Source organism: Cherax quadricarinatus, chromosome 42 (genome assembly GCF_038502225.1).
Source record: "Cherax quadricarinatus isolate ZL_2023a chromosome 42, ASM3850222v1, whole genome shotgun sequence".
Lineage (NCBI taxonomy): Eukaryota > Metazoa > Arthropoda > Malacostraca > Decapoda > Parastacidae > Cherax > Cherax quadricarinatus.
Window position 1 is genome coordinate 30,466,649 of NC_091333.1, and position 25,484 is coordinate 30,492,132.

A 25,484-nucleotide genomic window follows, 5' to 3' on the forward strand; every position below is an offset into this window, starting at 1 on the left:
AGTGCTCTGCTGTTTTTAACACAAAGTAACAGTGCTCTGCTGTTCTTAACATGAAGTAACAGTGCTGTGCTGATCTTAACACAAAATAACAGTGGTCTGCTGTACTTAACACAAAGTAACACTGCTCTGCTGTTCTTAACACAAAGCAACTGTGCTCTGCTGTTCTTAACACAAAGTAATCGTGCTCTTCTGTTCTTAACAGAAAGCAACAGTGCTCTGCTCTTCTTAACACAAAGAAACAATGCTATGCTGTTCTTAACACAAAGTAACACTGCTCTGCTGTTCTTAACAGAAAGCAACAGTTCTCTGCACTTCTTAACAGAAAGAAACAATGCTATGCTGTTCTTAACGCAAAGTAACAATGCTCTTCTGTTCTTAACACAAAGCAACAGTTCTCTGCAGTTCTTAACACAAAGTAACAGTGCTCTGCTGTTCTCAACACAAAGTAAGAGTGCTCTGTTGTTCTTAACGCAAAGTAACGCTTTTCTGTTCTTAACACAAAGTAACAGTGCTGTGCCGTTCTTAACACAAATTAACAGTGCTGTGCTGATCGTAACACAAAGTAACAGTGCTCTGCTGATTTTAACACAAAGCAACAGTGCTCTGCTGTTCTTAACACAAAGTAACAGTGCTCTGCTGTTCTTAACATAAAGTAACAGTGCTCTGCTGTTCTTAACACAAAGTAGCAGTGCTCTGCTGTTCTTAACACTAAGCAACAGTGCTCTCCTGTTCTTAACACAAAGCAACAGTACTTTGCTGTTCTTAACAGAAAGTAGCAGTGCTCTGCTGTTCTTATCACAAAGTAATAGTGCTCTGCTGTTACTAACACAAAGTAAGAGTGCTCTGCTGTTCTTAACACAAAGTAACAGTGCTTTTCTGTTTTTAACGCAAAGTAACAGTGCTCTGCTGTTCTTAATACAAATTAACAGTGCTCTGCTGATCTTAACACAAAGTAACAGTGCTCTGCTGATTTTAACACGAAGCAAGAGTGCTCTGCTGTCCTTAAGACAAAGTAACATTGCTCTGCTGTTCTCAACACAAAGTAAGAGTGCTCTGCTGTTTATAACACAAAGCAACAGCGCTTTTCTGTTCTTAACACAAAGTAACAGTGCTCTGCTGATTTTAACACAAAGAAACAGTGCTCTGCTGTTCTTAACACAAAGTAACAGTGCTCTGCTGTTCTTAACACAAAGTAACAGTGCTCTGATGTTCTTAACACAAAGTAACAATGCTCAGGAGATCCTCACAAAAAGTAACAATGCTATACTGTACTTAACACAAAGCAACAGTGCTCTACAGTTTTTATCACAAAGTGACAGTGCTGTGCTGTTCTTAACGCAAAGTGACATTGCTCTGCTGTTCTTAACATAAAGTAACAGTGCTCTGCTGTTCTGAACACAAAGTAACAGTGCTCTGCTGTTCTTAACACTAAGCTACAGCGTTCTGCTGTTCTTAAAACAAAGCAACAGTACTTTGCAGTTCTTAACACAAAGAAGTAGTGCTCTGTTGTTCTTTGCACAAAGTAATAGTGCTCTGCTGTTATTAACACAAAGTAACAGTGCTCTGCTGTTCTTAACACAAAGTAACAGTGCTATGCTGTTCTTGACACAAAGTTAGAGAGCTCTGAAGTTCTTAACAAAAAGCAACAGTGCTCCCGCCCGGAATCGATCCCGTTCCCTCCGTGTGTGAAGTGAGAGTTTTAGCCACCAGACCACAAAGCAACAGTGCTCTGCTGTTCTTAACACAAAGTAGCAGTGCTCTACTATTCCTAACACAAAGTAACAGTGCTCTGCTCTTATTAACACAAAGTAACAGTGCTCTGCTGTTCTTAACACAAAGTAACAGTGCTCTGCTGTTCATAAATCAGAGCAACAATCCTCTGTTGTTCTTAGCACAAAGTAACAGTGCTATGCTGTTCTTACCACAAAGTAACAATGCTGTGCTGTTCTTACCACAAAGTAACAGTGCTATGCTGTTCTTAACACAAAGTAACAGTGCTCTGCTGTTCATAACTCAGAGCAACAATCCTCTGTTGTTCTTAGCACAAAGTAACAGTGCTATGCTGTTCATATCACAAAATAACAGTGCTATGCTGTTCTTAACACAAAGTTACAGCGCTCTGATGTTCTTAACACAAAGCAACAGTGCTCTGCTGTTCTTAACACAAAGTAACAATGCTCTGCTGTTCTTAACACAAAGCAACAGTGCTCTGCTGTTCTTAACACAAAGTTTTAGTGCTCTGATGTTCTTAACACAAAAAAACGGCTCTCTGCTGTTTTTAACACAAAGTAACAATGCTCTGCTGTTCTTAACACAAAGTGACAGTGCTCTGCTGTTCTTAACACAAAGTAACAGTGCTCTGCTGTTCTTAACATGAAGTAACAGTGCTCTGCTGATCTTAACACAAAATAACAGTGGTCTGCCGTACTTAACACAAACTAACACTGCTCTGCTGTTCTCAACACAAAGCAACTGTGCTCTGCTGTTCTTAACACAAAGTAACCGTGCTCTTATGTTCTAAACACAAAGCAACAGTGCTCTACTCTTCTTAACACAAAGTAACAATGCTATGCTGTTCTTAACACAAAGTAACACTGCTCTGCTGTTCTTAACACAAAGCAACAGTTCTTTGCAGCTCTTAACGCAAAGTAACAATGCTCTTCTGTTCTTAACACAAAGTAACAGTGCTCTGCTGTTCTTAACACACAGTAACAGTGCTCTGCTGTTCTTAACACAAGTAAGAGTGCTCTGCTGTTCTTAACCCAAAGTAACGCTTTTCTGTACTTAACACAAAGTAACAGTACTGTGCCGTTTTTAACACAAAGTAACAGTGCTCTGCTCATTTTAACACAAAGCAACAGTGCTCTGCTGTTCTTAACACAAAGTAACAGTGCTCTGCTGTTCTTAAATCAAAGTAACAGTGCTCTGCTGTTTTTAACACAAAGAGACAGTGCTCTGCTCTTCTTAACACAAAGAAACAGTGCTCTGCTGTTCTTAACACAAAGTAACAATGCTTTGCTGATCTTAACAAAAAGCAACGATGCTCTGCTGTTCTTAACACAAAGCAACAGTCTTCTGCTGTTCTTAATACAAAGTAACAGTGCTCTGCTGTTCTTAACACAAAGTAACAATGCTCTGCTCTTCTTAACACAAAGCAACAGTGCTCTGCACATTTTATCAAGAAATGACAGTGCTGTGATGTTCTTAAAACAAAGTGACAGTGCTCTGCTGTTTCTTAACACAAAGTAGCAGTGCTCTGTTGTTCTTAACACAAAGCAACAGTACTTTACTGTTCTTAACAGAAAGTAGCAGTGCTCTGCTGTTCTTATCACAAAGTAATAGTGCTCTGCTGTTATTAACACAGAGTAAGAGTGCTCTGCTGTTCTTATCACAAAGTAACAGTGCGTTTCTGTTATTAACGCAAAGTAACAGCGCTCTGCTGTTCTTAACACAAAGTAACACTGCTCTGCTGTTCTTAACAGAAAGCAACAGTTCTCTGCACTTCTTAACAGAAAGAAACAATGCTATGCTGTTCTTAACGCAAAGTAACAATGCTCTTCTGTTCTTAACACAAAGCAACAGTTCTCTGCAGTTCTTAACACAAAGTAACAGTGCTCTGCTGTTCTCAACACAAAGTAAGAGTGCTCTGTTGTTCTTAACGCAAAGTAACGCTTTTCTGTTCTTAACACAAAGTAACAGTGCTGTGCCGTTCTTAACACAAATTAACAGTGCTGTGCTGATCGTAACACAAAGTAACAGTGCTCTGCTGATTTTAACACAAAGCAACAGTGCTCTGCTGTTCTTAACACAAAGTAACAGTGCTCTGCTGTTCTTAACACAAAGTAGCAGTGCTCTGCTGTTCTTAACACAAAGTAGGAGTGCTCTGCTGTTCTTAACACTAAACAACAGTTCTCTGCTGTTCTTAACACAAAGCAACAGTACTTTGCTGTTCTTAACGGAAAGTAGCAGTGCTCTGCTGTTCTTATCACAAAGTAATAGTGCTCTGCTGTTATTAACACAAAGTAAGAGTGCTCTGCTGTTCTTAACACAACGTAACAGTGCGTTTCTGTTATTAACGCAAAGTAACAGCGCTCTGCTGTTCTTAACACAAATTAACAGTGCTCTGCTGATCTTAACACTAAGAAACAGTGCTCTGCTGAATTTAACACAAAGCAAGAGTGCTCTGCTGTCCTTAACACAAAGTAACATTGCTCTGCTGTTCTCAACACAAAGTAACAGTGCTCTGCTGTTCTTACAACAAATTAACAGAGCTGTGCTGATCTTAACACAAAGTAACAGTGCTCTGCTAAATTTAACACAAAGCAACAGTTCTCTGCCGTTCTTAACACAAAGTGACAGTGCTCTGCTGTTCTTAACACAAAGTAACAGTGCTCTGCTGCTCTTAACACAAAGTAACAATGTTCGGTGATCTTAACAAAAAGAAACAATGCTCTACTGTACTTAACACAAAGCAACAGTGCTTGCAGTTTTTATCACAGAGTGACAGTGCTGTGCTGTTCTTAACGCAAAGTAACATTGCTCTGCTGTTCTTAACATAAAGTAACAGTGTTCTGCTGTTCTGAACACAAAGTAACAGTGCTCTGCTGTTCTTAACACTAAGCAACAGCGTTCTGCTGTTCTTAAAACAAAGCAACAGTACTTTGCAGTTCTTAACACAAAGAAGTAGTGCTCTGTTGTTCTTAACACAAAGTATTAGTGCTCTGCTGTTATTAACACAAAGTAACAGTGCTCAGCTGTTCTTACCAAAACGTAACAGTGCTATGCTGTTCTTAACACAAAGTTAGAGAGTTCTGAAGTTCTTAACAAAAAGCAACAGTGCTCTGCTGTTCTTAACACAAAGTATCAATGCTCTGCTGTTCTTAACACAAAGCAACAGTGCTCTGCTGTTCTTAACAGAAAGTAACAGTGCTCTGCTGTTCTTAACACAAAGCAACAGTGATCTGCTGTTCTTAACACAAAGCAACAGTGCTCTGCTGTTCTTAACACAAAGTAACAGTGCTCTACTGTTCTTAACACAGAGCAACAATCCTCTGTTGTTCTTAGCACAAAGTAACAGTGCTCTGCTGTTCTTCCCACAAAGTAACAGTGCTATGCTATTCTTAACACAAAGTTACAGCGCTCTGATGTTCTTAACACAAAGCAACAGTGCTCTGCTGTTCTTAGCACAAAGTAACAATGCTCTGCTATTCTTAACACAAAGCAACAGTAGTCTGCTGTTCTTAACACAAAGTTACATTGCTCTGATGTTCTTAACACAAAACAACAGCTCTGTGCTGTTCTTAACAAAACGTGACAATGCTCTGCTGTTCTTAACACAAAGTAACAGTGCTCTGCTGTTCTTAAAACAAAGTAACAGTGCTCTTCTGTTCTTAACACAAAGCAACAGTGCTCTGCTGTTCATAAAACAAAGTAACTGTGCTCTACTGTTCTTAACTCAAAGTAACAGTGCTCTGCTGTTCTTAACACAAAGTAACAGTGCTCTGCTGTTCTTAACACAAAGTAACAGTGCTCTGATGTTCTTAACACAAAGTAACAGTATTCTGCTGTTCTTCACACAAAGTAACAGTGCTCGACCGTTTTCAACACATAGGAACAGTGCTAAGCAGTTTTTATCACAAAGTGACAGTGCTGTGCTGTTCTTAACACAAAGTAACAGTGCTCTGCTGTTCTTAACATAAAGTAACAGTGCTCTGCTGTTCATAACGCAAAGGAACAGTGCTCTGCTGTTCTTAACACAAAGTAATAGTACTCTGCTGTTATTAACACAAAGTAATAGTGCTATGCTGTTCTTATCACAAAGTAACAGTGCTCTGCTGTTCTTAACACAAAGTAACAATCCTCTGTTCTTCTTAACACAAAGTAACAGTGCTCTGCTGTTCTAACCACAAAGTAACAGTGCTATGCTATTCGTAACACAAAGTTACAGCACTCTGAATTTCTAAACACAAAGCAACAGTGCTCTGCTGTTCTTTTAACACAAAACGACAGTGCTTTTCTGTTCTTAACACAAAGTAACAGTACTCTGCTGTTCTTAACACAAAGTAGCAGTACTCTGCTGTTCTCAACACAAAGTAACAGTGCTCTACTGTTTTTAACACAAAGTAACAGTGCTCTGCAGTTCTTAACGCAAAGTGACAGTGCTCTGCTGTTCTTAACACAAAGTAACAGTGCTCTGCTGTTCCTAAGACAAAGTAACAGTGCTCTGCTGTTCTTAACACAACGTAACAGTACTCTGCTGTTCTTAACACAAAGTAACAGTTCTCTGCTGTTCTTAACACTAAGTATCAGTGCTCTGCTGATCTTAACACAAATTAACAGTACTCTGCTGTTCTTAACACAAAGTAACAGTGCTCTGCTGTTCTTAACACAAAGTAACAGTGCTCTGCTCTTCTTAACACAAAATAACATTACTCTGCTCTGCTGTTCTTGGACGCGGGAAAACATTTTCCCATATTTTTTTATTTTTCTGGATGTAAACTAAAACGTTTATATATGCTGAAAGAAGTAAAAAACTCAGAGTATGTTTGTAAGATCTTCATGAAGATATAACAAAGTTGAATATAAGTAAAATAAGCTATTGGAATTATTTTCAGTAAATATAATTTTTAAGGTAACACATGGATGTTTTACCACGCAGTTTGGCAGGTTAGTGTACGAGATAATGCAGACGTTACATCCAGACGCTTCTGATAAATTCTACTCTCTAGACTCGACTTATTTTTCATATGCACAGCGGCCAAGTTTTCTGAAGTCTCGCTTCCACCACCACGACCGCAGGTGAGACCTAAACACAGTATCTCAATAATAATAATAATGTAACATCTTTATTTCTATATGTACAAGGTATGCAGACCAAAGCTGACATCAGTGACATACTACAAAATGTAAAGTACCTTGTTATGCTGAGCATTTCCCGCAGATTAGGTCAACTTTGTCCCAGGACGCGACCCACACCGGTCCACTAATACCTTGGGTACCCATTATTCCACCCTTACTTGGAATCGAACTTAGACCCGCAGCATGAGAATAGAGAGCTTTGCCACCAGGAAACGAGCACTCTGAGACCCACATTAGTATTTTTTTTAACAAGTTGACCGTCTCCCATTGAGGCAGGGTGACTCAAAAAGAAAGAAAATCCCCAAAAAGAAAATACTTTCATCATTCAACTTTTTCACCTCACTCACACATAATCACTGTTTTTGCAGAGGTGCTCAGAACACAACAGCTTAGAAACATATACGTAGAAAGATACACAATATATCCCTCCAAACTGCTAATATTCCGAACCCCTTCTTTAGAGCACAGGAATTGTACTTCCCATTTCCAGGACTCAAGTCCGGCTATATAAAAATAACCGGTTTCCCTGAATCCCTTCACATAATATTACCCTGCTCACATTCCAACAGTTCGTCAGGTTCCAAATACCATTCGTTTCCATTCACTCCTATCGAACACGCTCACGCACGCCTGCTGGAAGTCCAAGCCCCTCGCCCACTAAACTTCCCTTACCCCTTCCTTCCATCCTTTTCGAGGACTACCCCTTCCCCACCTTCCTTCCCCTACAAATTTATACGCTCTCCATGTCATTCTACTTTGATCAGTTCTCTCTAAATGACCAAACTACCTTAACAACCCCATCTTCAGCCCTATGATTAATACTTTTATTAACTACACACCTTCTCCTAATTTCCACACTCCGAATTTTCTGCATAATATTTACACCACACATTGTCCTTAGACAGGACATCTCCACGACCTCCAACCGTCTCCTCGCTGCTGCTTTCACAACCCAAGCTTGATACCCATATAAGAGTGTTGGAACTACTGTACTTTCATACATTCCCTTCTTTGCCTCCATCGATAATGTTTTTTTTTTTGTCTCCACATATACCTCAACGCACCTCTCACCTTTTTTCCCTCATCAATTCTATGATTAACCTTATCCTTCATAAATCCATCCGCCGACAGATCAACTCCCAAGTATCTGAAAACATCCACTTCTTCCATACTCCTCCTCCCCAATTTGATATCCAATTTTTCTTTATCTAAATCATTTGATACCCTCATCACCTTACTCTTTTCTATGTTCACTTTCAACTTTCTACCTTTACACACACTCCAAAACTCGTCCACTAACCTTTGCAATTTTTCTTTAGAATCTCCCATAAGCACAGTATCATCAGCAAAAAGCAACTGTGTCAATTCCCATTTTGTATTTGATTCCCCATAATTTAATCCAACCCCTCTCCCGAACACCCTAGCATTTACTTCTTTTACAACCCCATCTATAAATATATTAAACAACCATGGCGACATTACACATCCTTGTCTTAGACCTACTTTTACCGGGAAGTAGTCTCCCTCTCTTCTACACACCTTAACCTGAGCCTCGCTATCCTCATAAAAACTTTTTACAGCATTTAGTAACTTACCACCTATTCCATATACTTGCAACATCTGCCACATTGCTCCTCTATCCACTCTATCATGTGCCTTTTCTAAATCCATAAATGCAATAAAAACTTCCCTACCTTTATGTAAATACTGTTCACATATATGCTTCAATGTAAACATTTGATCTACACATCCCCTACCCACTCTGAAACCTCCTTGCTCATCCGTAATCCTTCATTCTGTCTTACCTCTAATTATTTCAATTATAACCCTACTGTACACTTTTCCTGGTATACTCAGTAAACTTATTCCTCTATAATTTTTACAATCTCTTTTGTCCCCCTTCCCTTTATATAAAGGGACTACACATGCTCTCCGCCAATCCCTAGGTACCTTCCCCTCTTTCATACATTTATTAAACAAAAATACCAATCACTCCAACACTATATCACCCCTGCTTTTAACATTTCTGTCATGATCCCGTCAGTTCCAGCTGCTTTACCCCCTTTCATTCTACGTAATGCCTCACGTACCTCCCCCACACTCACATCCTGTTCTTCATCACTCCTAGAAGATGGTATACCTCCCTGACCAGTGCATGAAATTACCGCCTCTCTTTCTTCGTCGATATTTAGCCCTTAAACTGTCCAAACGTAGATCTACGTTTTTTTCAACATTTGAAAGTATGTAAAAAAAGTAGATCTTTTTTTTTTACATTTGAAAGAGTGTAAAAAAAACTTTAATCTACTTTTTTTGTTATATTTGAAAATATGTAAAAAAAAATGTAGATCTACTTTTGGAGCACTACGCATGTGAACGTAGATCTACTTCGGCAGTTTAAGGGTTAAAAGTTCCTCAAAATATTCTCTCCATCTACCCAAAACCTCCATCTCCTCAACTACTAACTCCACTACTCTGTTTTTAACTGACAAATCCATTTGTTCTCTAGGCTTTCTTAACTTGTTTAACTCACTCCAATTTTTTTTTCTTATTTTCATCAAAATTTCTTGACAGTGCCTCTCCCACTCTATCATCTGCTCTCCTTTTGCACTCTCTCACCACTCTCTTTACCTTTCTTTTGCTCTCCATTTACTGTACTCTTCTTATAACACTTCTACTTTGTAAAAACCTCTCATAAGCTACCTTTTTCTCTTTTATCACTTCATCATTCCACCAATCACTCCTCTTTCCTCCTGCACCCACCCTCTTATAACCACAAACTTCTTCCCCACATTCTAATACTGCATTTTTAAAACTATTCCAACCCTCTTCAACTCCCCCCCCACTACTCATACTTGCACCACCCCACCTTTCTGCCAATAGTTGCTTATATCTCACCCGAACTTCCTCCTCCCTTAGTTTATACACTCTCACCTCCCTCTTACTTGTCGTTTCCATTTTCCTCTTTTCCCATCTACCTCTTACTCCAACTGTAGCTACATCTAAATAATGATCCAATATGTCAGTTGCCCGTCTATAAACATGTACATCCTGGAGCCTACCCATCAATCTTTTATCCACCAATACATAATCTAACAAACTATTTTCATTACGTGCTATATCATACCTTGTATATTTATTTATCCTCTTCATAAAATATGTATTACTTATTATTAAACCTTTTTCTACACATAGCTCAATTAAAGACTCCCCATTTTCATTTTCCCCTGGCATCCCAAATTTACCTACTACTCTCTCCACAGCATTTTTGCTCACTTTAGCATTGAAATCCCCAACCACCATTACTCTCTCACTTTGTTCAAAACTCCCCACGTATTCACTCAACATTTCCCCAAATCTCTCTCTCTCCTGTACACTTCTCTCTTCTCCAGGTGCATATACAATTGCTATAACCCACTTTTCATATCCAACCTTTATTTTACTCCACATAATCCTTGAATTAATACATTTATAGTCACTCTTTCCCAGCCATATATTATCCTTCAACATTATTGCTACTCCTTGTGAAGGCTTACTCAGCTCTGTAATAACTTCAGACAGTATTACGAAAGCTGGCTCCTCCTCAGGAAAATTAATGAATAGAAAACGAAATAATAATTAATAAAGATAAACACTTTATTATTTATTAAAGCAAACATAAAACAATAAAACATGACACGTATATCCTATTTGAAAGAAAAATGAAAAATGAAATGAATAAAATAACATTTGAACTCAACGCTAATATATATATATTGGGGTATCTGGTGTTGGTGACACTTCGTGTTGTTGAAATCTTAGCCGTTGCTGATGTGTGGGGGGGGGTCGCAGGTGTTGGTGACCACCACCGGCTAGTTCTTCAGAGAGCATCGCCGTGAGTATTCTATCCCGATGACAGGAAAGCAGGTTCTTTACCACTGCAATGATGTGGGGTTACGTCCTGCAATTTCATACAGGTGCACAGATAATTAAATCCAATATGGGACGTCTCCAGGACGTTAGTCCGTCTCCGTCAGTTTTTCTCATTGATTGACAGGTGACCCTCTCTGTCATCCAAGCTGAAAAGATAGACAGGTTACCCACTGCTTAAATAATCACTCTCCATGACAAGTACAATACCTAAAAGACGTGGTGATTATTACAACAATCAACTTAGAGCAAGGCGGGAAATGACTAAGTTTATTATTGGTCCAAAGTGAAGCTTTCAACCAATAAATCCACTAGAATACAAGGCAGGCATGTACTTACAGTAGTGTTGGGAGCTGTGAGTCGAGTGATTTACTGTTTGGACCAGAGCCCCACACGTCACCTTTCGGGGGGGGGAAGGAGGGGAACGGACAGCAGGAGCTAGACTGACCCTACCTTAACAAGCAGCCAGCAGTCAAACTATCACTTTCGGGGTGGGGTATTACAACCTAGGATTTCAAAGGCCTGTTATCCCAGGTGTAATGGGAGCAAAAGAAACACAGCAGAAAAAGTTTAGACTTATATTATCCTTCACCAATTTAGAACAGCAATATGTACACTATGTACAGTAATAAGTATAGTGCACGTCACAGTAAGCAAGGCAGAAATAGAAGCCACAAGATAGCAGACCGTGCTCAACCAGCTCTAGAATGGGAATGACAAGGGCAGACAGGAGAGCGGTATCCACATAACCTCTGCGATTGCCAATCCCACCTTCTTATTGACTAGAACCTGGTCACTAGTTGAACGATGGGGCCCCATCACCAACTCTTAGCAACCTGGTTCGCTGGTTGGGGGAGATAGCCTGTAAATGAGGGTGTGTCCATGCGCCGAATAAAGGTTACGTACTCTTTGCATGCCACACCCCCACCCCCGAGAAGGCTCAGGATTAAGCTGCCACCTCCCAGTGGTAACCGTGCCGCCATGGCACAAAATAATGGGACCGCCTATCCTCTCCACCATCCAACTCTTAGATAGAGCTCAGCTTTCCTAGTGACCAAAAGCCAAACCCTAAACTCAGAGCGAGACAGCAATCAGATAGGCCAACATAGGTCCAAGATACAAGCGGACGGTAGCCCGTATCCCCTCACTAAAAAAAAAACCCACATCAGGGGATAAAAAAAAGAGCTTGAAAGGGGGTTACCACAAATACATCCTAACCTAAATAAAATATTAAACTAGACTCTTGACAAAGAGTCTGCCAACACATTTTCTTTGCCGGCAATATATTTAATTTTTATGTTGTAGGGCTGCAGCCTGAGCGTCCAACGCATAAGCCTTGTGTTGTGATTCTTCATGGCTTGGAGATAGACTAACGGGTTGTGATCACTGTAGACTGTGACCACCTGCGATGTCTGGCCCACATAAACATCGAAATGCTCCAAAGCCAGTACCAGCGCGAGGGCTTCTTTTTCAATGGTAGAGTAAGCTCTCTGATGTGGCTGGAACTTGGCTGAAAAGTATGCGATTGGCTGCAGCTCCTTGTTCCCGATTTGTAATAGTACCGCCCCAACCCCAGACTCACAAGCATCAACCTGTAATGAAAAAGGTTTGGAGAAGTCTGGAGACAGGAGAATGGGTGCAGAGCACAATAATCTTTTTGCTTTATTAAAAGCAGTGTTACAATCTGAAGTCCAAATAAAGGGAACTTTGTGACTGGTAAGAGAGGTAAGAGGGGCTACAATATCTGAGAAATTCTTACAGAATCTTCTGTAAAATCCGATCATGCCTAGGAAACGTTGAAGAGATTTCCTATCATGAGGAACTGGATATTCTTTAATCGAAAGAACTTTAGCAAGTTTAGGTGCAACATTACCACTACCTACTTCATGGCCTAGAAAAGTGACAGTGGCCTGGCCAAAGGAAGATTTAGATAAATTAACTGTTAATTGGGAATTCTTAAAGGTCTCAAACAGAGCTTTAAGTCTAAGTAGGTGTTGATCCCAAGTATCAGACACCACAACAATATCATCTAGGTATGCTGCCGTGCCTTCAAGTCCTTTAATAGCCTGATGGATGAGTTTCTGGAATGAAGAGGGGGAATTTTTCATTCCGAAGGGGGTAACTGTATACTGATAATGACCTCCTGGAATTACGAAGGCAGAGATTTCCTTCGCCTTATCTGTCAAAGGTACCTGATAGTAACCTTTAAGGAGATCTAATTTGGACACAAAAGTAGCCTTACCCACAAAGTCAATTACGTCATCCAGACGAGGAAGAGGGTAAGCATCTGTAATTGTGACCTCGTTCACTTTACGGTAGTCTGTGCACATACGAAACCCTCCATCAGCCTTTTTTACTAGGATGCACGGTGAAGCCCATGGACTAGATGACTCCTCCACTAAACCATGTTCTAACAAGAAGTCTACTTCCTGCTGAAGTAGCCTTTGCTTTTCAGGATTAGCTCTGTAGGGGGAGAGTTTAATTGGTTTAGATTTTCCCACATCTACATCATGGTAACCTAACGTACATTTTTTCGGCACATCCGAAAAAATATTAGGATATGACTGTAGAAGCTCAGTTAAAATGGTTGCTTGTATTTCAGATAATCCATCCATTAACGGGCTAGGATCCTTGAGGAGGACAGAATTTGAAAGTTTAGTATTAATTTCAGAGATAGAGTGCAAAGAGTCAGAGTCGTCCTCAGAGGTAGAGGACAGAGTCATTACTGGGACTTTATCTGGTGTATGAAAGGCCTTGATTTGATTAATGTGGTAAGTTTTTGTTTTTGAGGTCTTATCAATGGGAGCTACCACATAATTTAAATCAGATAATCTACTTACTATCTGCATAGGTCCCGTAAATCTAGCTTTCAAGGTGTGGCCAGGTATAGGTTCCTGCACCAACACCTTGTCTCCTGGATGGAAGGAGCGGAATTGTGCACTTCTGTCATACCTCTGTTTCATCTTACTTTGAGCTGTCTTTAGGTTAGCCTTGGCTAACTCACGTGCCACCTGCAACCTTGAAGACGGGTTGTAGAGTGCTGAGCTTACGTCTTCTCCCATCCATCCTTCTTTGAGCACCCGAAGAGGACCTCGTACATTGTGCCCAAAGATCAGCTCAAACGGACTATACCCTGTAGACTCTTGCACCGTCTCTCGTACTGAGAACAGCAACAACGGTAGAGATTCATCCCAATCTGTCGGAAAGTGCATGCAAAAACTTCTCATCATTGTTTTTAATGTTTGGTGGAATCTTTCCAAGGCGCCTTGGGACTGAGGGTGATAGGCAGTGGATAAGTTGTGAATTATCCCTAACCTAGTTAATACTTCCCTAAATGCTTTGGCAGTGAAGTTAGTACCTTGATCACTTTGTATAGTTTTAGGAATGCCAAAACAAGAAATGAATTTTGTTAAAGCTTTGAGAATAGCTTTAGTATTGATACTACGCATAGGGATTGCTTCAGGATATCTGGTTACTTTATCCATAATTGTAAATAAATACTGGTTTCCAGACTTTGACTTAGGTAGTGGACCTACACAATCTATAATTAAATCTGCAAAAGGTTCTCCATCAGCAGGTATGGGTTGGAGAGGTGCAGGTTTAATGGAATGTCCAGGTTTTCCAACTTGCTGACATTCTCGGCAACACCTAATATGATTCTTCACATCTTTCTTTAATTTTGGCCAATAAAATTCTTTTGTGATTCTATACAAGGTTTTTGTAATTCCCAAGTGACCTCCTAATGACGTATTATGAGCTATATTTAATATCTGAGGTCTATACTTGATTGGAACCACTAACCTGTCGTATAATTGCCGGCCCTCTATCTCCTTACCAGTCTCAGTGCAGACCAAATAATCATTTTTAACTTCATACTTGACTGGATGACCCAAAGACGATTTACCCATGGCTGCCTGAAAAGCGAATTTTAAAGAAGGGTCCTTTCGTTGTTCCTCCCGGAAGGACAGTCCCTCGGGCATGGAAACAGAGACATCTGGCAATCCTGCAACCTGGGAATAGGAAGACTTGATCGGGGTCTGTTCACTTGATTTACGAGACTCCGGCCGGTGTGTCTCATAAAACAACGTGGCTATTCCGAGATCGGAGTCGTCCAAGGATAGGTCAACATTCTCTCCAGACAACCCTTGGGATGTTGCCCGAGTTATGGCCAACACTGGAGAAGCATTAATCATTATAGGTTCAGGACACGAACTAACAGTAGTAATGTTATTACCCAGTAATAACATGGCATTTTTCATGGGAAATCCTTTTGAGACACCTACAGTCAAGTACCCAGTGTAATATTTGCACTGTACATAAATTTTATGCAAAGGAACAGAATATATAGCTCCTCCAAATGCTTCCAATAAAACTGAGGAATTCAAAGAAGTATTCTCTGAAAGGGGTAATATTCCTTCTCTGACAAGTGAGCAATATGCTCCAGTATCTCTAAAGGTATTTACTTTAGTTGGTTCTGAGTTTTCCTGAAGGGAAATGAGACTTTCGCAATAATAAGGGGCCATAACTTTTTCTACTTCTCTAGGGGACATGTTACTAGGGATATTAGAGATTTTCCCGATGGGTTGAGGTTTTTGGGGGCAGTTGGAACTGATGTGACCTACTTTATTACACCTGAAGCAGACGACAGGCTTGCCCTTTACTCCCTGATGACGTTGCAAGTGGTGTCGTTCTGGCTGGTGCCTCTCTGGATATTGTTGTCGAGATGCTCCATAAGTAGTTTGCCTCTCCGCAGGGGGACCATATGTTGAGAAGCGTGGCTCACCAGGTGACTTAGTTGGATGACGTAGACGCTCTCCCTCCGGCTGGCACTTCATTCTCCAATGTTGTCGATCTCTGCTCACGCCAGACTGTTGAAAAGAGAGACGGGACCGCTCGGACAAGGAGCGGTTCGTTTCAAAGGTATCAGCCCACCTGGCTGCCTCCAATGCAGTGGTTAAGTCACGATCCTGCAGAAAGACACGAACCTCGGGTCCCACAGACTCCAGCAGGTTATCAATCAGAATAAGCTGCACCAGCTCCTCAAAGTTAGAGACACCACTCGCTTTATACCAGCTGGTAAAAGCTTTGGTTTGCTGTCTCACAAAGTCCACCAGGGATTGACCAAGCTGCCGCCTGTTCAATTTGAAGGTCTTACGATATTTAGCTGGGATACATGTATATGCTCCCAACACTGTGGTCTTCACTATTTGATAATCAGAGAATTCAGCGTCAGTTAATACCGACGTAAATTCCTGTGCCTTACCCAATAATGCTGTATGAACCAACGCTGCCCAGTGCTGTTCCGGCCACCTCAAGGCTCGAGCCTGATTTTCGAAGCTTTCGAAAAATTGCTCTGGTTCGGCCTCATTCAAGCGGGGAACAAGCTGTACTGCTTTTTGTAAACTGAAATCGTTTACAGAATGCGAAAACTGCCTCCTTTCTCTTTCCCTATCAAATTCTTCCCTTGCGAATGCTCTCTGTTCCCTAGTTTGCTCCAGCGTGATTTTTGCCAGCTCAAGTGCCAAGGACGCTGATTCACCTCGAGACAACCCAGCTGCACTATACTGACCATCTTGCTCCGTAGGTGTATCATCTTCCTCATGCGAGAACATGAGAGTTTTTTCCCTAGCTCCTGTAGAGGGAGGAGTTTGATGTCCCATCTCTTCTTCAATAAGTTTGTCAGCAATAAGTGAACGCAGTTGCGCAGCTGTAAGAGTGCGTTTATAGGGAATGCCAATGGAACGAGCAATTTGCCAACAACGCTGTAGGGACAATTTAGGTAGGTTATGCAAAGTATATGCCGACACCAGGCGTCTGACTCGTCTAGGTGGCATAAGTTATTCGCTATGCACAGTACGAATACCCCAACATAACACGTTAATTTGCAGAACACGCTTAGCTATGCACAGTACGATTCCAGAATACGCATACAAGCAAAGCCGACTGCACACAAGATTGACCGTAGCGAAGCGAGCACACTGAACAAGCTAGTAGCGAGCTGTTAAACGATCACACAATAGCAAGGCTGATCATAAGCAACTGACACGCAAAATTTGTAAAGCGAAGCGAGACAGCAAGCTACACAATGTTCCTGCTACAAGCTTCACCCTAAGCTCAACCGTTTCTCTAAGTCCAGCTCCAGCTCTCGGACAGGCTACCCATATTACAACCTAGGATTTCAAAGGCCTGTTATCCCAGGTGTAATGGGAGCAAAAGAAACACAGCAGAAAAAGTTTAGACTTATATTATCCTTCACCAATTTAGAACAGCAATATGTACACTATGTACAGTAATAAGTATAGTGCACGTCACGGTAAGCAAGGCAGAAATAGAAGCCACAAGATAGCAGACCGTGCTCAACCAGCTCTAGAATGGGAATGACAAGGGCAGACAGGAGAGCGGTATCCACATAACCTCTGCGATTGCCAATCCCACCTTCTTATTGACTAGAACCTGGTCACTAGTTGAACGATGGGGCCCCATCACCAACTCTTAGCAACCTGGTTCGCTGGTTGGGGGAGATAGCCTGTAAATGAGGGTGTGTCCATGCGCCGAATAAAGGTTACGTACTCTTTGCATGCCACATGGGGAAAAAAAAGGCGGGAGCTTGACGTACCCTACCTTAACAAGTAGCCGGCAATGAAACTAACACTTTTGGGGAGGGGAAAAAAGGCGGGAATAGCGGGAGCTTGACTTACCCTACATTAACAAGTAGCCGGCTATGAAACTATTGTTACTATATACTCCCTCTCTACTCCTATCTATTGAACTTTTCCCTCACACTCCCCCATACTAAGACTTATAGTCAAGAAGTATAAGAAGAATAGGCGAGGAAAAACTTCTAACATGTGGAAGTCGCGTAAGGCAAGAAATCTTCTACTGACTGTCACGACTTAACCAGTCAGAGAAATAATTGGATGAACCATTGATTTACACAATATGGAACTTAAAAGCCTGTTGGTTCCCTTAAAAGATTCTAGGTATATCAAAGGTTTGTGGTCCATTTCAAAAATGAATTCTTTTCCCAGCAAATAAAATTTAAGTTTGGAGATACCCCACACAAGGGCCAAACAATCCTTTTCTATGGTGGAGTATCTCGTTTCTGTGGGAAGGAGTTTCCGGCTTAGGAAGCATACAGGGAAGGGAGTACCATCACGGTATTGTAGTAACACCACACCTAAGCCAGTATTGGAGGCATCAGTTCTTAAGCAAAATGTTTTATTAATATCTGGAATCTTAAGTATAGTTTCTTTCGAAAAGATACTTTTAATCTCATTAAACTTTTCCCGAGCTTCGTCGGAAAGTTCAAGAGGTTCCTTCACAGACTTTTTAAGGAAGTCAGATAAGATGCCTGTAAGATCAGTAAGGTTCGGGATAAACTGTGCATAAAAATTTACAGAACCAAGAAAGCTACGCATGAGCTTCTTGGTTTTGGGGAATTTAAATTCTAATAAAGCTTTGATCTTACTGGGGAGAGGCTGCAGAGAGTTATTAGAAAGTATCAGTCCAAGATATCTAATCTTGTTATACCCAAGGAAGCATTTCTTCGGCTTGGCAGTGAGGCCATGCGAGCGTAACCTACGCAAAACTGATGTTAATGTTTGGATATGTTCACCCCACATAGATGTCATTACGCAAATGTTATCAAAATAAACTGAAACATTTGGCATATTACCCAAGACCTTTCTCATCAGTCTCACGTAGGTAGCACAGGCAGTTACCAAACCGAAGGGCATAGTTCTATATTGCATCAGTCCTTGGTGTGTAGGAAAAGCGGTGTACTGCTTAGAAGAAGGATCTAACATTACTTGACGATATGCCTGCGCAATATCAATCTCTGAAAAGAAGGAAGCGTCATAAAATTTGTGTAGATCGCTATCTATTAAGGTCATAGGCTCAGCATCCCACCGAGTTATAGCATTAAGGCCTCTGAAGTCAATAGCAAGTCTATATGAATTATCCTCCTTCTTAACCATGACTACTGGTGAACAATATGAAGATACTGAAGGTTCAATGATCTTTAGTTTTAATAATTTGTCTACCTCTCGGTCAAATGCATCCCTAAGGTGAACTGGAACTGGGTATAATTTTCGTTTGATAGGATTGTCCGTCACTAAGTCAATCTTATGGACTACCGTGGAGGTAACACCTGGAATATCGGTAAAGACGTCTGAAAAGTTACTCACACATTGAAGTAGTTCATGTCTCTTATGGTCATCCAAAGATTCCTTAATATTAATGTTGGTTGCGCCCGAGTGGTCAAGAGTCACCAAATCATGTAGTTCTTCATCATAGTCTAAGTTAGAGGTGTCAATTACGCACACCTTACATTCTTCAGTTGTCGTATCAAGTTCGTGTGGAAAAACTAAGTCAAAGTTATTAAGGCAGTTAACCGAATTTCTTCGGTAATATTTCTTAAGGATGTTGATATGATAAAGCTTAGGTTATATGGACCTTTCCATGCTACTAAAAATTTACTTGACTTGATAGGCAAAAGTACAAGAACTTCATCCCCTACTTTAAAACTTCTCTGACTTTTGGAATCAAAATAGGTTTTGTATTGGTCCATTGACAAGCTTAAGTTTTTCGAAACTATGTCAGAGGACTCCTCAAGTTTGGATCTAAGGTCAAGGAGAAACTGATAATAAGACTGAACCTCAGCATTTACCTTCTCATTAGTCCATAAGTCATGAAGGATGGACAATGGGCCTCTGGCCTGTCTACCATAGAGAAGTTCAAAAGGTGAAAACCCCAAAGAGTCACTGGGAACTTCCCTCATGGCAAACAAAGCACAGGGTAGGTAACGATGCCACTCCTTAGGTTTAAGGGAGCAAAGTTTCCTTAAAATGGACTTGAGAATCGAATGCTGGCGCACAATCCTCCCATTACAGCTGGGATGATAGGGTGTTGTGAAGAGAGGCTTCACTCCTAGAAGTTGGTAGAGATGTTGCATTAAGTCAGATGTGAATTGTGTCCCACGGTCAGACAAAATTTCTCTAGGGATGCCCACTCTGGAGAAGATGGACAAAAGGGCTTCAGCCACCTCTGTAGTAGTTATGGTCTTTAAGGGAACGGCTTCAGGGAAACTCGAAGCATAATCAACTAATGTTAATATATATCTATGTCCCCCAGATGATAGTGGAGATAAAGGACCAACGATGTCAATAGCTACTCTTTCAAACGGTACCATAAAGATAGGCATTTTGACCATAGGTACTCGCCTGGTACCTCGGGAGGATGACAGTTGGCAAACTTTAAACGATCTACAATAGGTAGTGACATTTGAGGACATTTTTGGCCAAAAATAGGTTTCCCTAATTTTATTTAAGGTTTTACGATGCGAGAAATGTCCGGCCACTGGCAGGTCATGAGCCATTTTAAGAACAGTCTCTCTGCATTGACTTGGAACAACTAAGATGGAATAGTCTGTCTCATCTGAATTTAATTTGAATACTGACTTGTACAAGATACCTTTTATATATTCAAATTTATATGAAAAGTTTTTCCATTGGATAACTTGATTTTGTTTAGCGGCATTATGGCAATTCTGAAGAGAAGGGCAATTACGTTGTAAATTGACAAAAGAGTACTTTGATATATCTAAAGGCTTGAAGTCAGGGAAAATCAAAGGATGGACAGAAGGAGAAGCCTGAGCTTTAGTCTGAGCCCTAGTCAAGACATTTATGGTATCGGAGGTGATATCTTCACTTTCATCTAACAAGTGAACCGGTGATCCTACTTCCTCGCTTTCGAGAGTAGCATCACTGGTTTTTAATCCCACATGAATCTCACGAGACATTGTCTCATCTGAGCTTTCGAGGGGCTTCTCTGACTTTACAGGAAGAGGATCTGAAACACTTATGTCCGTCTTTGGCGATGAAAGGTCAACCTCAGAAGGAAGAATGGCACTTTTTACATTACCTATTAGTACGGAGCAAGAAGTGATGGGAGCTAGTACGGCTTCAGACCAACCTGTGAACCATTTAGACCTAATGTAACAACGGATGGTAGGAAAAGTGTCCGTACGGCCCAAGTAGTCTGAAAGTATAGCAGAGGAATGAGTTTCTATAAGATTAGGGAACAGCTTATCAGAAATTACTGTACATGTGCATCCAGTGTCTCGTAAAATGGTAGATACATTAAGTCCATTAACTGTTCCTGAACAGAAGGGTGCTTGGTCATTACAGTCTTTAAAACATCTTCCAACTTTTTGGACCTTCTTAGAAGGACAATCTGGACGTTTATGTCCCTTAACACCACACAAATGACAAACAGGAATAAAAGAAGTCATTTTACTTTCCACTAGATGCTTTGATTTCTTAAGGTCTGATGAACCCTTGCCCTTAGGGTTCGATCCCTTTAGGTCTTTATAGGAATTGTGAGCCTCAGTATACAGGTCAGCAGCCTCAGCAACTTCCTCAGCTTTAATCAGGTTACGTTCTCTAATGAATGTTCGTATCTGGTGAGGAAGAGCTGTCAGGAACTGGTCAGCAACCATGAAGTCTCGAAGAGATTCATGACTGTGATCATTTCCTGAACTCTCTATCCAAAAGTCGAACAAACGAAAGAGTGTTACCTGTAACTGTTGAAAGTTCTGGCCAGGCTGTAAGGTGGCATACCTGAAATCTTTCCTGTAAGAATTAGTGGTTTTTTGATATGCTTTAAGGATTGTCTTCTTCAGTAGGTTATAATTACATATGAAATAGTGCGACAAAGTTGCATAGATATTCAAAGCTGTACCAGAAAAAAACATTCCTAACCTGGTAGCCCAGGTGTCAGCAGGCCATTCACAGAGGGTAGCGGTATTTTCAAACCTGATAATGTATGAAGTTATGTCTTCTCCCTCTGTGAAGAGAGGTAAATTAGGTGTTGGAATATGTGCACTAGCTGCACGTTGTTCCATTACTCCTTCCTCTAATTGTAGTTGTGTAAAAGTTAACTTTTTATTCTCTAATTCAAGGCGAGTTTGTTTGAGCTCGCGATTCTTTTCTCTCTCCCTTAACTCATATTCTCTGTCCTTTGCTCTTTCCTCAAGTTCCCTTAATTTAACCTGTTCCTCAAGTGTCTTAGCTTGTTCCTCATGTACTCTAGCTCTTTCCTCACGATCAAGTCTATCACGCTCCTTTTTGTCTTCTCTCTCTCTTTCTGTCTTTCTTGGATTTTTCTCTCAATTCTCTCTCTATCCTTTTTCTCTTCTCTTTCGATTCTCTCTCTCTCCTTTTCTTCTTCTCTTTCCCTTTCTAGCTGTCTTTCTTCTCTCTCAATTCTCTCTCTTTCAAGTCTTTCCTGGATCTTAGCACTAATGAAAGATTCTAAATTTTTCCCTGTTATTCCTAACTTACTTCCAGCATTCATCCAAAACTGGTATTCATCCATACTTGCAAGAATAACTTAAACTATCAGGGGAAATGAAACGGGTATTAAAGAAAACGGAGGGCTCAATTCCTGCTCTGTTCAAACTGTAAATAAACCAGAGGGCTCGATCCTTGCTTCAATTAAACAATATGTATTAATGAAAACGAAGGGTTCTATGCCGGCTCCGAGCAAACAGTAAGTAGAATGGGGTCACTTGACCATCCAATCTTCTCACCAACAAATCAAGAGTGCCCTATGACAGTTCCCTTGATATAATAAAGAGCTCAATGAAACAAATTGTCACTGGAAAATCTCGGGTCCCTAGAGTCTAATCCTCCAAAGTGTTTCAAGCTCACAAGAAAGGTGGCAGAATTAAATATTATATCCTGCCTGACTTGACTTACAATAAATTGAGACTATAACAATCACCAAATCTTTTAAATACCTGTACTGTAGTCCTACCATAGAGAATGATTACTCATGGTTGGTGGTAACCGTCTATGGTATGCGGCGTTGAAGTTCCAATGGTAGATTCGAGATGGAGTTGAATCTGATTCAGTAGAGTTGATCCTGGCAAGGTCGCCACTTGTGAAGGCTTACTCAGCTCTGTATTAACTTAAGACAGTATTACCAAAGCTGGCTCCTCCTCAGGAAAATTAATGAATAGAAAACGAAATAATAATTAACAAAGATAAACACTATTATTTATTAAAGCAAACATAAAACAATAAAACATGACAGGTATATCCTATTTGAAAGAAAAATGAAAAATGAAATGAATAAAATAACATTTGAACTCAACACTAATATATATATACGGGTGTCTGGTGTTGGTGACACTTCGTATTGTTGAAATCTTAGCCGTTGCTGATGTGGGGGGGGGGGGGGGGGTCGCAGGTGTTGGTGACCACCACCGGCTAGTTCTTCACAGAGTATCACCGTGAGTATTCTATCCCGATAACAGGAAAGCAGGTTTTTTACCGCTGCAATGATGTCGGTTTACGTCCTGCAATTTCATACAGGTGCACAGGTAATTAAATCCAATATGGGACGTCTCCAGGACGTTAGTCCGTCTCTGTCAGTTTTTCTCGTTGATTGACAGGTGACCCTCTCTGTCATCCAAGCTGAAAAGATAGACAGGTTACCCACTGCTTAAATAATCACTCTCCATGATAAGTACAATACCTAAAAGACGTGGTGATTATTACAACAATCAACTTAGAGAAAGGCTGAAACGACTAAGTTTATTATTGGTCCAAAGTGAAGCTTTCAACCAATAAATCCACTAGAATACAAGGCAGGCATGTACTTACAGTAGTGCTGGGAGCTGTGAGTCGAGTGATTTACTGTTTGGACCAGAGCCCCACACGTCACCTTTCTTGGGAAGGAGGGGAAGGGATAGCCGGAGCTAGACTGACCCTACCTTAACAAGCAGCCGGCAGTCAAACTATCACTTTCTGGGTGGGGGAAAAAAGGTGGGAGCTTGATGTACCCTACCTTAACAAGTAGCCGGCAATGAAACTATTGTTGCTATATACTCCCTCTCTACTCCTTTCTATTGAACTTTTCCCTCACACTCCTTCTTCAGCTCTAACTCTATTTGAAACCCCTGACGTTATCCCATTTATTCCTCTCCTTTATTGTCTCAACGAGGGTTCCGTTGTTGAAGTGAAAAGAATTTTTTACACTTTTTAGCTGGGTTAAAAATGAAATTTTCTTTATATCTATTTCCTTCCAATGAAGGCTTTTCGTCACATACACATGCGTATAATATATATATATATATATATATATATATATATATATATATATATATATATATATATATATATATATATATATATATATATATATATATATATATGTCGTGCCGAATATGTAAAACTGGTCAATTAGCAAGAACTCATTTAAAATAAAGTCTTTTCTAAAATTTTCTCTTATACGTTTAAAGATATATTTTTTTCATTAATATTGATGTAAAAATTTAGAATTTTGCACCAAAAGTATCTTAGAAAACTTACCTAACCTTATTATACGAAAAACAATTTATTTTACCCTAACCCAACTAAATATATTTTATATAAATTTACAATAATTTAATAATAAGGAAACACAACGAAATGTATTTTTTTCGTTAGATTCATAATGATTTTGGTAAAATTATTGCATAAACAAATTTTCGCTTGTCCTATATGGCAAGATGAGCGTTGCTATTTAAGCCAAGATCGCAAGTTCTGCCTATTCGGCACGACATATATATATATATATATATATATATATATATACGTACATATATATATATATATATATATATATATATATATATATATATATATATATATATATATATATGTAAACACTGATCTCTGGCTGAAGGAGACTCGAACCTACGAACCTTGGGACAAGGTACGCAGTGCTTTACCAATCTACCCACACTGGACAATACCTTGGCGTGTGGCTAGCGCTACACGTTTGATCCAAGGCAGCCAGCTTTCAGGGAGAATGCTTACAGCTTTTCATCTCATCTCCTGCATGCATCAGCCTTCCTAGAGATATTAACAATGCAAGGAATTCGCAAGAGCAGCCGAAATATACACAAACACTGATCTCTGGCTGAAGGAGACTCGAACCTTGGGACAAGGTACGCAGTGCTTTACCAATCTACCCACACTGGACAATACCTTGGCGTGTAGCTAGCGCTACACGTTTGATCCAAGGCAGCCAGCTTTCAGGGAGAAGGCTTACAGCTTTTCATCTCATCTCCTGCATGGATCAGCCTTCCTAGAGATATTAACAATGCAAGGAATTCGCAAGAGCAGGCGAAATATACACAAACACTGATCTCTGGCTGAAGGAGACTCGAACCTACGAACCTTGGGACAAGGTACGCAGTGCTTTACCAATCTACCCACACTGGACAATTCCTTCGCGTGTAGCTAGCGCTACACGTTTGATCCAATATCTCTAGGAAGGCTGATGCATGCACGAGATGAGATGAAAAGCTGTAAGCCTTCTCTCTGAAAGCTGGTTGCCTTGGATCAAACTAAATCTATGTTGTTTTTAACATTAAAGTTAGAAATTTTGCCAACAATAGGGCTCAAAATATCAACAATCCATATTAACAAGCAATTTCAAAGAAACAATAAAACTTCTACTGAAAGGCAAAAATGAATTAGTCAAACAATTTACTTCCACTAATCCATCTTTACCTTACATGTATGGACTAATAAAAACACACAAACCAGGAAATCCAGTCAGACCAATTATTAGCTCCATAAGATCAGTTTCATACAAATTATCCAAATGGCTTGTTGATATTTTGAGCCCTATTGTTGGCAAAATTTCTAACTTTAATGTTAAAAACA

The 25,484-nt window shown here is 40.2% G+C and overlaps 1 protein-coding gene across 2 annotated transcripts in view; it reads left to right on the plus strand.

The window, feature by feature from the left end:
- LOC128695552 (alpha-(1,6)-fucosyltransferase-like) overlaps positions 1-25,484 on the plus strand; it is a 136,849-nt gene that overhangs the window by 105,915 nt on the left and 5,450 nt on the right. Inside the window, exon 10 of one of the 2 annotated variants that reach the window (XM_070093166.1) lies at positions 6,659-6,798. The exons of the other annotated variant lie outside the window; for it this stretch is intronic. Within the exon in view, the coding sequence (XP_069949267.1) occupies positions 6,659-6,798 (140 nt within the window). The remainder of the gene's footprint in view (positions 1-6,658; positions 6,799-25,484) is intronic. 2 annotated transcript variants of the gene reach the window in all.